General features: G+C 41.5%; 1 protein-coding gene and 1 long non-coding RNA gene across 2 annotated transcripts in view; one reads left to right on the forward strand and one right to left on the reverse strand.

Annotated features, from left to right (window-relative positions):
• Positions 1-14,574, reverse strand: part of tbc1d9 (TBC1 domain family, member 9 (with GRAM domain)) — a 68,764-nt gene extending 54,190 nt beyond the window's left edge. The window contains 1 exon segment of the mRNA XM_034188560.1: positions 14,026-14,574. Coding sequence (XP_034044451.1) covers positions 14,026-14,146 — 121 coding nt within the window. The 5' untranslated portion in view covers positions 14,147-14,574.
• LOC117526495 lies at positions 3,496-11,242 on the forward strand. Its single transcript, XR_004565305.1, has 3 exons — positions 3,496-3,534; positions 8,681-8,767; positions 10,516-11,242. It is a non-coding gene; the product is annotated as an uncharacterized LOC117526495 (long non-coding RNA).
• Positions 14,575-16,543: the final 1,969 nt, after the last annotated feature.

Genomic DNA, 16,543 nt, shown 5'->3' on the forward strand with positions numbered 1-16,543 from the left:
ATTGTTTGGGTAGTTTCTATGGAGATAAACAGTGACATCAGAGCACATGTACACTCAACAAAAATATAAATGCAACACTTTTGGTTTTGCTCCCATTTTGTATGAGATGAACTCAAAGATTTAAACCTTTTTTCACATACACAATATCACCATGTCCCTCAAATATTGTTCACAAACCAGTCTAAATCTGTGATAGTGAGCACTTCTCCTTTGCTGAGATAATCCATCCCACCTCACAGATGTGCCATATCAAGATGCTGATTAGACACCATGATTAGTGCACAGGTGTGCCTTAGACTGCCCACAATAAAAGGCCACTCTGAAAGGTGCAGTTTTATCACACAGCACAATGCCACAGATGTCGCAAGATTTGAGGGAGCGTGCAATTGGAATGCTGACAGCAGGAATGTCAACCAGAGCTGTTGCTCGTGTATTGAATGTTCATTTCTCTACCATAAGCCGTCTCCAAAGGCGTTTCAGAGAATCTGGCAGTACATCCAACCAGCCTCACAACCGCAGACCACGTGTAACCACACCAGCCCAGGACCTCCACATCCAGCATGTTCACCTCCAAGATCGTCTGAGATCAGCCACTCGGACAGCTGCTGAAACAATCGGTTTGCATAACCAAAGAATTTCTGCACAAACTGTCAGAAACCGTCTCAGGGAAGCTCATCTGCATGCTCGTCGTCCTCATCGGGGTCTCGACCTGTCTCCAGTTCGTCGTCGTAACCGACTTGAGTGGGCAAATGCTCACATTCGCTGGCGTTTGGCACGTTGGAGAAGTGTTCTCTTCACGGATGAATCCCGGTTCAGACTGTCCAGGGTAGATGGCAGACAGCGTGTGTGGTGTCGTGTGGGTGAGCGGTTTTCTGATGTCAATGTTGTGGATCGAGTGGCCCATGGTGGCGGTGGGGTTATGGTATGGGCAGGCGTCTGTTATGGACGAAGAACACAGGTGCATTTTATTGATGGCATTTTGAATGCACAGAGATACCGTGACGAGATCCTGAGGCCCATTGTTGTGCCATACATCCAAGAACATCACCTCATGTTGCAGCAGGATAATGCACGGCCCCATGTTGCAAGGATCTGTACACAATTCTTGGACCCGATTCTGATCTTAATGGATACAGTTGTTCCCTTTATACACTGTAATTCCTCCAGGTTCTTTGAAATGTTTGATGATATTATGCACTATGGTTGTCCATTCGGCTGCTCCCGTTTTTTTGTGTTCGGGGTCGCCACAGCGGATACAACCAGATCCGCATTGATATTTAGCACAGGTTTTACGCCGGATGCCCTTCCTGATGCAACTCCAGTGTTACCTGGAGAAACCCACACAGCCGATGGTGTTCCAAAGAGGTCTCCCATCCAAGTACTAACCAGGTCCCGCACTGCTTAGCTTCTGAGATCTGATGGGATCAGGCTGACACAGAGCAGATTGGCTGCAATGACATTATGCACTATAAAGGGAGAAATTGGCAAACTCCTTCCAATCATTATTTGAGGAACATTGTTTTTAAACTTTTTGTAGAAACTGCTTTTTTTTTTTTTTTTTTTTTTTACAAAATCAAGATTACAACCACTTGTTGATGACATTTGTATGAAATAGGATTATTTTTCTTATTGTATTTATTTCTTTTTTGGTTAATTACTAGCCATAAATTACCCAACTTTTGTGGAACTGTTGCATGCCTGAAATGCAAAAGAGGATATACATTAATAAATTAAAATAAGCTGAATTAAAAAGTCAAAGTAAATGTAAGAATCACTGCATGTATTTTAGTTATTTTTTAAACACCTTTTTCAAATCACCCAAACATTTTTTTCTGATTTTGAGCTGCAAATGGCTCATACGTCATCTCGCTGAGGTTTAACACAGGAAGCCCAGGTTTTATGAGCTACAAAGGCCACCTCATATAGGCGTAAAACCACTTAACACCCAGCATTTCTTTGAGCGAGACCCAAAGTCAAAAACATGCAGATCTGGAAGTTTAATATACACAAAAAGCTGCTGGGAACATCACATGATCTCTGCAGCAATAACTCATTAACCTGGTCCATGTGACACGTTCACTGTTAACATGAACATTTCCTCCTACATGTGGGTGGGCACACATCCTCCGAGAGACAAAACAAACAAGGCAGGAAAAAAACAAAGCCGTCACTGTGCAAAAGTTCCTTTAATGAGCCATAAACATCATGTGATGCTTTATGGTGCTTACAGTAAAACAAATGGCTGTTTAGGAAAAATAAAGCCTGGGCAACAAGCTGCCCATTTTCTCATGTTTTCAAAATGGAAAAATACAAAATCAAACAGTATTTCCCTCATTTTAGACCACAGAAACCTGATCTTTGGATCGTCATCATCACGTGAATATGCATTTTACTGCCTTCCCTCCATTGTTGAGCTTTTCTAGGCCATGTATCAGACAAAAGGAGAGCAGGTTAAGTCAGTATCAGCTGGACACGCTGTCAGACAAACATTATCACCTGGATTGTGAAATATCATATTTCAGAATGACTCAAATTATTGTGCAACTTTATGCTGTAAACACTGCTGTGTCACTGTGGAAGAAACGGCACAGTGACCCGATTCTGATCTTAATGGATACAGTTGTTCATACTGCTTATTGCTTCCACCATCAATACATGAGGCAACAAAGGACATCGACAAACAAAACATTTCATCAGGTCGCCTTCCGGCTCCTCACAGTATCACATAAAACACAGTTCATCCAAACATGATCCAGAAGAGCAAAGGTAAAACAGCTGATTTCTTTCATTATGGATTATTCTGTCAAGTATTTTCTTGATTAAATTGGTTGTATGGTCCAGGCAATGTCAGAAAATAATGAGAAGTGTCAATTAAATCCTCAAATCCATCCTTAAATATCTGGTTTTGTTCACAACCTAAAGATATTCACTTTAGCATCGGAGAAGAGTCAAGAAACCGAATAATATCCACATTTATTAAGCCGAAACCAGACAATTTGGACATTAAAAAAAGGGAGGGACTCAAAACGATTAATCGCTTATCACAACATGATTAGTTTAGTAGTAAATTAATAATCCAATCCAATAATTTATTGAATGTTATCAGGTTTTAACACTTTATAAATGTTGGTGAGTTATAATTAACCAGGCTAGCAAATGTATATATCATTAGACTACTTAAAACCAGCGGTGGGCACAGCTAACCAAAATGTTAGCTTCAATAACCGCTAATCAGCTAACTGAAAGGTTATCTTTTATAATGATAAGCCACTAAAAAAATGTATCTGAAGCTACAGCTAACCGCTAACTTTCAGTATTGTCTCCGGTGCACTCTTAGCTACTGACAAGTCGATTTTGACTTTAATCACCACCAACGCATCTGATAGAATCAAAGACGATCACAGACGTAACCACAACCAATGAGTCAGCGTTTCTGTCTTTGTGCGCCCTGCCCAGTGCTGTAGGGAACAGTCATTATCCTTCACAGCATACACTGGTCCACCTGTGAGGCAGACGTCTTGAAAAGGAAAGCAGGTTTGTCTTATGGTTTTGATTTATGAATCAAATTAACCCAGATAGAATAACTACATTAATGTCAACTTGTCAAAGTGAAAATATAACACATATCTTTTAATTATAAAATAATGCACAAATTCTGAGGTTTTGAACATTAACACACTGAGATGCCCATGGGAATTTTTGTAAAATGTCATTTTTTCATTTCTAAAAAAAAAAAACAGCTGCAAAACCGAAAAGTCTATTTAAGTTGCGATTCAGGTCGTCAACCGTGTGATATAACCACTGCCATCCAGTAGATGGAAGTGTTCTGTGCATTTTGACCCTACAACTGGATGGCAGTGGGAAACGCGCCCGGTTGCCGACCTAAATCACAACTTAACAAACGGACTTTTCCGTTTTGCAAATGCCTTTTTTTTTTAAACAAATGAAAAAAAAAAAAAGCCTTTTTTTTTTACAAAACTATTTTACACACTGTATGCTGTGAAGGATAATGACTTTTTTTTTTTGTGGCAGCCTGGTAGCCAGGACTCTTCTGCTGGGGTAGAGTTGAGCTCAGCTCCTCTAAGCTGCCTGACTGCTGCAAAATACATAACAGACGGGAACCAACATGTATAATTTTAGGGTTTACAAATGTATTTCATTCTTACTAACTACGTAAAAAAAAAAAGTTAGCGGACTAAATTAGCGGGTTTGCAAATGTATTTCATTCTTACTAACTACGTAAAAAAAAAGTTAGCGGACTAAATTAGCGGAACTAAATTTTGCGGAAGCTAATTGGTGTGCTGATGGTTTTTGAAGTTAGCTGAAAAGCTAATCTGCTAACAAAAACGTTAGCTTTGCTAATTAGCAGGTACCGGAACTGTGCCCAGCACTGCTTAAAACACACAAACAACAACAACAAACCCTCAAATACACTATTATAATTATTTCTGGGACAATATATACAAGGTCTCTTAGATAATAAACCGACCCTTTTATTTTTTTTTTTTAACTATATGGATTTGAATGACATGCGATTACACCAATCATGCTTGAACCCTCGTGCGCATGCATGAGTTTTTTCACGCGTGTCGGTGACGTCATTTCCCTGTGGGCAGGCCTTGAGTGAGATGTGGTCCCGCCCTCTCGGCTGAATTCCTTTGTTTCACACGCTGCTCGAGACGGCGCGCGTTGCTTTATCAAAATTTTTTCTGGACCTGTGAGGAATATCCGAGTGGACACTATTCGAGAAATTAAGCTGGTTTTCTGTGAAAAGTTTAACGGCTGATGAGAGATTATGGGGTGTTTCTGTCGGTGTAAGGACTTCCCACGGAGCGGGACGTCCTGCAGCGCTTCCAGGCGCTGTCGTCGGCCTGTTTCGAGCTGAAAACATCCTAATTTAAGGCTTAATTCACCCAGGACATCGTAAGAGAACAGAGAAGATTCAGAAGAGGCCGGCATGAGGAATTTATGCGGACATTCCACTGTTTAAGGACATTTTTTTAATGAAAGACGTACGCGCAAATTCGCCGAGTCGTTTCCGTGACGACTCGGCAAATCTGTGTGCGCCGCGACAGGAAAAACACTTCCGTGTTGAAAACCATTTGTAGAATTCAGGCGGCTTTTAATGGCTTTCAACAAGTGAGTAACTGAGAAATTGTTTAACAGCTTGGGCATGTTCCAACTTGCCCGTTAAGATTTCCAACGGAGGTGTTTTTCCTGCCGCGACCCCCCGCGGTCGGGTCCAGCCCGACATGCGACTCTGCCCGCACGTTCTTTCATTACAAAACGACCGTTAACAATGGAATGTCCGAATAAACTCCTCATGCCGACTTCTTCTGAAAGTTCTCTGTTCTCTGACGACTTACTGGGTCAACAGAGCCTGAAATGTGGAAGTTTTCAACTTGAAACGGCGAGACGCTGCCGCCTCGAAGCGCAGATCGCCGTCAGGCGCCGTGGACCGTCCTTAAAGCGACACTACCAGACCAAAATCTCTCATCAGCCGTTAAAATTTTTACCGAAAACCAGCTGAATTTATTGAATGGTGTCCACTCAGTTGTGCCTTACAGTTTTGAAAAATTTTTTATCAAACAAAGCAACAGCCTCTGAGCCATTCCTAAACAATGAAAAAAATCGACGAGCGGGTGGGCGACTCCTCACTCAAAGACTGCCCACAGGCGAATGACGTAACCGACAGGCGTGAAAAAACTCTCGCATGCCCACGAGGGTTCAAGCATGTCTGATGTAATCACACGTGATTCAAATCCATATGGTTTTTGAAAAAAATAATAAGGTTGGATACTTTTCTAATAGACCTCGTATACTGCTCAACAAAAACAGCCATTGTTTCAGGCTTGATAACTATTTAATATTGATTGTTTGGATTTTTTATGCAATGATCATGATTTGATTGAAAGCAGTCCTTCTATACAACAAATGTAAAAATGACAAATTTTAAATACACATAGTGTCTTGAGGTCATGGAATGAACAGTATGTAAAGTCTGCCATACGGGGCATCCGGAAATATTCACAGCGCCGCACTGTTTCCACATTTTGTTATGTTACAGCCTTATTCCAAAATGTAGTAAATTAATGTTTCCCTCAGAATTCTAGTCACAACACCCCATAATGACAACATGATTTTTTTTTTTGTGCAAATTTATTAAAAATAACTAAGAAATCACACTTACATAAGTATTCACACCGTTTGCACAATACTTTGTTGATGCATCTTTGGTAGCAATTACAGTCACAAGTCTTCTTGAAAATGTTGCCACGAGCTTGGTGCACCTATCTTTGGGCAGTTTTGCTCATTCCTCTTTGCAGCACCGCTAAGCTCCATGAGGTTGGATTGGGAGTGTCAGTGCACAGCCATTTTCAGATCTCTCCAGAGATGTTCAATCAGATTTAGGTCTTGACTCTGACTAGGCCACCTGAGGACATTCACAAAGTTGTCCTGAAGCCATTCCTTTGATATCTTGGCTGTGTGCTTAGGGTCATTGTCCTGCTGAAACATGAACAGTCTGAGGTCAAGGATGTCTCTGTACACTGCTACATTCATCTTTCCCCACAATCCTGACTAGTCTCCCAGTTCCTGCTGCTGAAAAACATCCCCACAGCATGATGCTGCCACCACCATGCTTCACTGGAGGGATGGTGCCTGGTTTCCTCCAAACATGGCGCCTGGCATTCATGATAAACAGTTCAATCTTTGTCTCATCAAACCAGAGAATTTTGTTTCTCATGGTCTGAGAGTCCTTCAGGTGCCTTTTGGCAAACTCCAGGTGGGCTGCCATGTGCCTTTTACTAAGGAGTGGCTTCCGTCTGGCCACTCTACCATACAGGCCTGATTGGTGGTTTGCTGCAGAGATGGTTGTCCTGGAAGGTTCTCCTCTCTCCACAGAGGAATGCTGGAGCTCTGACAGAGTGACCATCAGGTTCTTGGTCACTTCCCTGACTAAGGCCCTTCTCCCCTGATTGCTCAGTTTAGATGGGTGGCCAGCTCTAGGAAGAGTTCTTGTGGATCCAAACTTCTTCCATTTTATGGATGATGGAGGCCACTGTGCTCATTGGGACTTTGAAAACAGCAGAAATGTTTCTGTACCCTTCCGCAGATTTGTGTCTCAAGACAATCTTGTCTTGGAGGTCTACAGAAAATTTAATTGGCTTCATGTTTGGTTTGTGCTCTGACATGCACTGTCAACTGTAGGACCTTATATGTAGACAGGTATGTGTCTTTCCAAATCATCTCCAATCCACTGACTTTACCCCAGGTGGACTCCAATTAAGTTGTAGAAACATCTTAAGGACGATTAGTGGAAACAGGATGAACCTGAGCTCAATTTTGAGCTTCATGGTAAAGGCTGTGAATACTTAAGCCCCTTTCATACCGGGCCCACTTCGAGTTGCGTCGTGCGGCATCATGACAACCCCACGTGGATGCAACCTAGTGCCGAGACGATGTAGCTCAATGCCAGAACACCGCGAGGGACGCAAAGGACAAAGCCAATTGGACACAAAAAAATTAAACATGTTTAATTTTTTCTGCATCCTGTGCTCAATGCAGAAAGGTGGTAGTTTCAACGCAAGTCGGGGCAAAGCGACGGTACTCAACGTGACTGGAAGCCACCCCCTCACAATACAATGTTACCCGATGCCAATTTAGGAATTCTGCTGTGTTCCATTGTTCCCGAAGTATAAATCATGCAGGATTGTTTTTATACCGTGTACACAATGCAGTAAAACTACACGCTCAAAAAGCACAGGAAAAAAAAAAGCTGATTGCAGACTGGCTGCAGGCAGCTGCTCGCTCTTACAAATTCTCTCACAATTGTTTTTGAATAAAGTCCAAAGTCCTGCTCAGACTGATTGCCAGAGACAGAACATGTCCACAAAATACAGCATAACTCCAGACATCTCCACATTTGCGCACAGACGCAGCTCACGGTCAGAGAAGATAAACTATGACAGAACTCAGAGCGCAGACCTGCAGCTGGCTGCAGCTGAGTCTGTCTGCAGGTTCTCTTCTGCCTCCTCACCTCCTCTCTACCCCGCTGCTGTGTGCACCTGATGCAGACATTCCTGCATCGCCTTGACGCCGCAACTCGAAGCAGACCCGGTGTGAAAGGGGCTGTATGTACATGTGATTTCTTAGGTTTTTATTTTTAATAAATTTCCCAAAATGGAAAAAAAAACCCCAAACAAAACTGTTTTCAAATTGTCATTATGGGGTACTGTGTGTAGAATCTTGAGGAAAAAAAATTTAATTTAATCCATTTTGGAATAAGGCTGTAACATAACAACATGTGGAAAATAGTCTTGGGGCTGAGCCAGGTCCTTGTGCCATCATATGTCCCCTACGTTGACTCTTGATCCTAAAATTCATTGATTGACTGGTGACTCCATCAAATGACAAGAGGACCCTAATTTTTTTTACTCCACTGAATACCAGGGACTCCAAATATTGAAACCCTAAAACAAACCCTGATTGGTGATATTGTAATTCCACACAGTCTTGGCTTTAATTGTATCTGTTCGTTTGTCAGATCTGGAGTGAGAAATCATGAAATGAATTCTGTTTGACTTTCCACAATCTAGGGTTGACATAATTTGATGATGCATGTTTGAGCCTGGTTTTAACATGTTTCACGCGGTATTGCTGATCTCGTCTCCATTCCCAGGGGAAATGCTCAAGCACACTGCGCCAGTGTTACCCGACACAGAGTGCCAACTGGAAAGCTGTACAAGTCAACAGTCGCACCATTTATGTAAGCATGACATCATCCCCCAGCACCACTTAGAACGATCAGTGTAGCTCCAGCACACGCACACGACAAACAGCACTGACGCCGAGTTACCAAGAGAAAAATCATTAACTGGTCAATTTTATGTGAAGCACAGCTTAATATAGCTTCATTCAACAATCACGAGTCTTCGGTGGTGCACATTTTACTCTTAAAACTTAGAGAAATAAGTAATGTTTGTACGTTTTTAGGAAACAGGATATTTTTAAAGAAAAAAAGAATATCTGTGAAATTTGGTGCAGATGTTAGCCTAAGGTTAAGAAACAAAATGAGTGCTTTGAAACAAATACAACTCATAGACTGACTTCTTTGTCATTATTTTTGTTTTGACAAATTGGCATCCCCACCAGCATGTCTTCTTCGTTAAGGACAAACAGAGGATTGTTAGGTGTTGGTGGAGGGATATGCTCAAGGAACCATCCGGGTGATGATAAACAGATTTTAATTAACATTATTTCCAGAGGATTACCTGCTTTGAAAGCTCTTCCAGCATGTTTCAAACTGTGTTAAAACTGATATTAACATTTAGAAACACTGATCGATAATAAGGGTGTCAGTCATCCATTTAGGAAATGCCTACAACTTTCTCCAAAGTCACTGGACTCAATAGTTTTCAACACTTAACCAAAGAACACTGAGTTTTGAGCTTTAAAATACAATAGAGTCGGAGCCTCAGTACAGTATATAACCTTCAACAGAGATTTTCAGTTGTAAAACAAACACGCTCAATATGTTAAAAAAAAAAAAAAAAAAAAAAAAAAAAAAAAGGGGATGGAATTTTGCTCGTGTACTTGTTCCAGAGGGTGGTTGGGTGAGTTCATTTGAGCCCTTAATCCCCAGGAGCACTTAAACATCTGCACTGGAAGTAAGGTGACACAGATCTGATCCGATATCGGTATCGGCTTCCGTACCAAAGTAATTCAAGTATCGGAAAATACAGATACAACCTGCGGTGTTTTCCGATAGAGGAGAGAAGCTACTGTGAAAACTCTTAACTGCTGCTTCCTGCCAAGCATGAGGAGGCGAGGGGGAGGAGGGAGGTTTCTGAACTGAAGCTGAGCTGTTTGAGAGAGGTCTGTTCTGCAGTCGAGGAGCAGTGTTCTAAACCACAAGTAGCGGCAAACTTCCGCTTGGCTCTCGGGTTCAAATTGTCTGTGCCGCCGAGCACGGATTTTCCTAAAAATGAACTGAATTGTTACTGAGAAGTCAGTCGCTTCAGCGTTCAGAGGCTATGAAATGTTATGAAACTGCAAGTCAGAGTGCAGCCGAACAGAGTTTCTATCTGCTGAATGGGAAAAAAACTCCATCAGATCGGAAGTCAAAAAATGTGGATCGGTGCATCCCTAAGTGGAAGTGGCAAAAAATGTGTTGAAAACCTCCTCAATAGAGGGAACAAACTAGCTCATCTCAAAAGGGTGATCAACTTACCAAATATATAAATAAAATAATAATTTCAAAAAAAAAAATCATCAAAAAAAGTTGATAGATGGATTATAAATTTAACAGTAGTTGCAGACCTAGACACTCATTTCCCCAAGATGTTCCTCGTCTTACAGCTTTGTGTCCTGCTGAGTTTTTGCAGTTTTCCAGATGTACTTTGTGATAAACAAAGGCAAAGTTGAACTTAATTTCATCACCTTCTCTGTGAGAAAACATAAAAGTGACCCTTGGCTAATGTTTTCCACCTCCTGCTGCTGCTGGGCCTGTTACAGGTGGGGAGGAGTGAAGCCAGCAGAGGAGTGACTCAGCATGAGCCGGCTCTCAGCGCTCATTATGCACAATCACTGGAGAGGAAACTCAACACCACAGCTGGAGGTTATTTTCATGTTAAATATCACATTTCAGGCTCTCTGCTGAATTCAAACCGCATCTGTGTTTTTTTAAATGCGGGGGGGAGCAGACACTTCAGATGGGTACAGTACAGCGCACGGTGCACTCTGACCTCTGAGACCGTGGTCAGCAGCCCCGGTCAAAGGTTCTGTCAGCTCAGTGGAAAAAAAAAAAAAAAAGAAAAGAAAAATCCATTATCTGAGGAGTCAGAGGCCGTCCTGCTCCACTAAAAAGGTGAAAGGTCGCCAGTGACAGCAGAGTGGTCACGTAGTCTTCACCTTATTACTCCGTACAACAAACAAACTGGCTCCATTTGCTTTCAACACTGCTGTTATATGAAGAGGCTGTTAAAGCTACAGTGTGCAGGATTTAGGGGCGATTGGCAGAAATTAAATACAGCATTCTTAACCATCTGTTCATAATTACCAACAATAAATCGATGAGTTTTTAATGATCTTAGAATAAGCCCTTCATATCTACATGGAAGTGGTCTACATAGACAAGAACACACAGTAGAGCGGACAGAGTCCGTCACCGAAGCAGCCAGGGACGAGTCGCTCGGACCGTCCTCTTGAGCCAGGGACTGAATGACCGCAATGTCAACAAAATGGTGTGCTTGTTGTTTATGTCACAAAGTTGTTGCTATTTATTATATGGATCTGTTTATGTGCTAATAGAACAAGGTTTTACTCGCGCGCTGCCCGTGGGGATCCGCGGGTTTGCAGTGTTTATAAAACAGGTATCTGATATTTTTCAAAGATGGTAATAAATTATACAAAGTTTCTATAATGATTTTAACTGAAAGTGCAGGAAATTAAAATGAGAAAGTTTTGTGAATAACTGTATTTATTATTTGGCACATTTAGTAAGTACGTAAGTAAGTCACGTTTATTTGAAATGGGACAATGCATATTAATGAACATAGTTACATGTACATATGCCGGATTATAGCAGGATGCTAATTTCCATCCGTAGTCCCAGTAACACAGAAACAGAATAAGAACACACAACATACCATAACAAATAAATCATGACAGAAAACAATTAAAACCAAATATACATACAAATATTTACAAATTCAAAGTAGCAACGATTGATCGTTAATAAGCAGCCGACAGGTGGAGGAACCAAAAGAGTTTTATGATGATGATTTAGCCGATGTCACATTTTACAACTGGCAAGGTTGAGATATTTCCTTGTTCAGAGCTTGTCGGGTTACCAGGGACTGACTAATCAAAGTCTATTGTTCACTGTTGTTAACTAATATCGTGAATTTCTCTAAAAAAATATTAGTCCTATCAACTTTCCATTTTCGCAGTGTTCCTCTCTGACCCAAAATACACAAGCATACTACACGGCAAATGTCCGCTCTCCCCAGTTTGTCCGTGATCAAAGGTACACACAGACGTACATAGAGGCCACTTTGCTTTTAATACATAGATGTTTAAAAAATAAAGAAATACATAAAACTTACTGTAGATCAACATCAGTTGGTACTAAATGAACCTGTTGTCAGTTCGTCTGTGACAGAAGAATTCTGCTGCTATGAATGAGATTTAATCCCCACATACTACTGAGTCAGATGTCAAAAATATAATTCAGCAATTTGCAATGTATTAAAATTTTAAAGTGGGTTGATAAAATTAAAAAAATGCATATGTGACACTTTTCAAACAAAAATACAAAGTGCTTCCCAAAATCAAATGCTACAAACTATTTCTCATCTCCCCCAGAATATGGAAAGATCTGAATCTCAATGTACTGTGACTCATTCACTCATATGAGTTATCAAAATCCAGTGTTAATCAAATTATATAAACTATAAAGTGCAAAAACCAAACAGTAAACTTCAATGGAGTCAGATGAAGTCCTACCAGAAGTACAGAAAGTCACAGTTCCTTAAAAATAGTTACTTATGTTAAAATATTTGTGAGCTCACGACCTCCTTTGATTATAATCAACAACATTGCGAGTGACCATGCAGTGTGCAAACAGAGATGGAAGGTTCCTGGTTCAAACCCCACCCCTGCCACATTTCTCCATGTAAGGGCAGCTAATGTAAAACTTGTGCCAAATCAACATGCAGGTCCAACTTGGAACTGCTGTGGTGACCTGCGTGAAAACGAGAGAGCAGCTGAAAGGACTGACTTTACTAGGATTAGAATGAAGGTTTGGCTTTAATTTTTGTGACATATGGAGGCAGTTCTTGGAGTCTTGTGCAGCAGAATTCCGATATGGTCCAATTCCAAGATATTTCTAATTCACAAACTGAGAGGAGCACAAAAACCAGAAGAGCACTCGGAGAGTTCACACTTCTGCAAAAGCCTGACTGTAAAGCAACTTCCAATTCTTAACCTCAACTTAAGCAGGCCACCCTTGTTCAGAAATACAGTTGGGGTTTTTTTGTGCCTGAATATGTTCTGGGCACTTTGCAAATCTGAACCATTCCAGAATAGAACATGGATCACATAGGAATTCTGCTACTGCACAAGACTCCCAGAAGTACAAAGCTTTCATCTGAAAGGGAAGGAATTTTTCCAATTTCAAATCTTTTAAAGTATTTCACAAATATTAAACCCTAACTCAAACCCTATTTATGATCAAAGGTTCCGTGGCAGCTGAGACAAGTTTATAGCATCATTCAGACACAAGAAATATTCTTCCAGAAATGGCAGATTTGTGGTGACTGTAGGATTGCAAAAACTCACCATTTATTGATGATGTGATGCACCATCCCTGGTTCTCAAGACCAGGCACCTAAGTGGCTCTGCCCTTTTCTACTCTCCTATTTTTATCTTCCTTTTTAGATATACCTTTGTATACTGGCATTGTTCCACCTTAGAATTGGAATATAATATATAAGATATATCTTACTGAATTTTCACATAACTCATCTTTGATCCTAATCACTTGATTCATTCGTGGAGGTTGTTACCTGTGACATTTGCCTGCCTTTGATCTTACAATTTGTTTCAAAGAAACCAGCATCAAGGAAATGAATCAGCAGTCCATATTAAAGGATCAAAGCTCAATAATTAAAATCAAAGTCCATGGCTTTATCCAGATCCACACCAAAACTACTTCAACTCCATACTGGCCTGAGACCAACCATCCATCAGATTTCACTGAAATCCCTTGAGGTGGTTCTGAGATGTCCTGCTGACAGTCCAACAAGCAATGAAAACACAACCTGCATTATTTGAAATGAGGAAAAACACTGCCCAGGTGGAGATTTTGGGGGCGGGTCAAGGATGCGGGTTTTCATTCCACGGTGAAAAGGAGATCTTCAGGTTAGTACCTGGGACTGTGGAATGAAAACCACGTGACTGGCTGTCACGCTCCACCTGACACAGCTGGTGAACCAGGATCTCGGTGAGCGCGCCGGTACTCACCCGCCAGCCCGCCGCCTCCGTCCCCGTGACCTTTGCGTTTCTGTAGGATGAAGTAGGGATTGGCTCGTTCGGTGATCCACAGCGCGCCCGCCAGCAGCACATCTTCCGGACTGACCCACATGATGACTGTCCGATTCTTTTTAAGGACGCATCGAACGCGCGCACGCACACGAGTCCGTTCACCATCAAACGATCAAACCAGTCCGATCCGGGATCCGTTCGACAAAGGAGCAGCGCAGGCCTGAGATCGAGGACTCTCCCGTACGGCTCTCGATCCCAAAAATAACGCAGACTGTTCGCGCGTACGGCACGTGCCACTGTTTTTAACGACCCCAACTGTCCGGCTGTTAGGAAGCGAAACCGTCCAAACGCTCCGTGCGGCGGCGCAGCTGCGGCTCCGCACGCGCGCTGCCGCGCATCAGCTGATCGGTCTTTGTTGTGCACGATCCGGACAGGTGCGCCGAAATTGTTACGCCAGTTTTTTAAAACGAATAAAAGTGCGCTCCAGCCGACCGTCGTCGACAATAAGATTTTCTTTAAACCTCCACACAAACAACTGCGGAGCAGCAGCTCGAACACGCAAATAAAGAGCGCGTCACCCACTGGAGGCGGTGTGACGTCACCGAGAAAGAGGCGGGGCCACAGGGAAAACTGAATAATGAATGAAATGGCTTAAAATGTCAATAATTACAGCAGTCCCCCCCCCCCCCCGTGACCCCTGAAATAAATAAATAGAGAAATAAAAATCCAAAGCTATTTTTTCTGTTTATGAGATTTATTATTATTATTAGTATTATTATTATTACATTAGCATTTACATTATTGTTGTAAAAGTACCTTTTTTTGGAGCACCTTTTTTGGAATTTTAAGAAGGTCTTGCCATGAGTTGTTTGTTTTGTTTTTTTAAGCTGCTGCTGTTTTGTTTTTATGTATAGCTATTTGGAAAGTGCCACCAGAATTTCATTGCAGAAATGCAATGACCATAAACATCTATTCTTTTCAAGTTTAGGAAAAGGGGAATGCATTAATCTAATAATTAGGCATCACCAGAATTACAAAAACACACCTTATGCTTGGGCAAATATCAAGGTCACTGAAGTTAAAGGTCAAGCTTTTATTTTATTTTTAAAATGTTGTTATTTTACAGTCTAATGTCCATCAAACATGGGACACTTAACGTAGGTGGGTTCTGGAGATGCCCAAGCAAGATCAAATTCACCAAAGGTCATTGGAATCAAAAACACTGGGGTTAAAGATCAAAATCTTAAATTCTTCTTTCCAGTCCGCACCAATGCCTATGGAGGTGGGTGCCGGAGTTGTCCAGCAAGGTCAGATTTGCCGAAGGTCAAACACTGGGTTCAAGGTCATGTCTGACTGTTTGTTTACTGGCCTACTCCTCCAAAGTCAAGATCAGTCAGAGGTGAGTCATCTGGGTGAAGGTCACTGTCCCTGGGGTCAAAGGTCAGATTTCTGCAGCCCTTGCTGTCTTCATGCCTATTTGGGTCCTATTACTTAGTATTACTAAATAAAAAGTTAGACCATGTGAAAACTAGAGGAGCACTGAGCGGAACACATACCTCTACAGAGACACAACAAGCTCAACTCATATTTTGCACCTCAAATGGATCAGCACCAAAATCCCGCTACGCTCCCATGCACAGAGTCTCATGAAAATCAGTGTGCAGTTTTCTAGGTGATCGTGGTGACAAGCACACAGACATCAATGCATTGTGCGTCTATGAAACAGAGCTGTGTTTGGTTTCCTGCAGCTGTTTAGAAGCAGGATGCAGGAAGACGGGGAGCACATGTATTTGCGGTCTCGCTCGGTTACACAAAGCGACCTCAGAGGATTGTTTCCCAGCTTTCCCCTCCACTGGGTGTAAAGGTTGCAGAGTTTCAGGTGTGATGTCAGTCGGCGGCTGTTTTCGTGCATACAGGGACAGAGATGAGTGGTGAACCTGTACAGTACCTTCACTTTCCACATGATGGTTTCCTGTATGGCCTTTGTGCAGTCAAGTGGTGGTGGTGGTGGGGGACAAAACCTGTAATTCCACCAGCACTCTGTAACTCTATAATCAGCTTTAAAAAAAAAAAAAAAACCTCTGAGTCCCGATATGAACATCTTATATTTATGGTTGATTTCTTCCGTCTTCTTCCTGACAGTTCGATATCGGTGGGACAGTTTAAGTCCAGACTGAAAACTCATCTATTCTCCCTGGCTTTCAACACTGGTTAAATGGTGTATGCTTTGCTCTGCTATTTTGCTCTGTATTTTTAGATTTTTTTTTTTTTTTTATTCTTTTCCTTTGTTAATATTTTACACTTTTGTATTGCTATTATTGTGAAGCACTTTGGTCAACTGCAGCTGTGTTTTAAATGTGCTTTATAAATAAATTTGAATTTAATTGAATTGAATTGATATCTGGTTTTACAGTAGTGTTCAGAATAATCGTAGTGCTATGTGAGTAAAAGATTAATCCAGGTTTTGAGTATATTTCTTATTGTTACATGGGAAACA

The sequence above is a fragment of the Thalassophryne amazonica genome, chromosome 15 (genome assembly GCF_902500255.1).
Source record: "Thalassophryne amazonica chromosome 15, fThaAma1.1, whole genome shotgun sequence".
NCBI lineage: Eukaryota > Metazoa > Chordata > Actinopteri > Batrachoidiformes > Batrachoididae > Thalassophryne > Thalassophryne amazonica.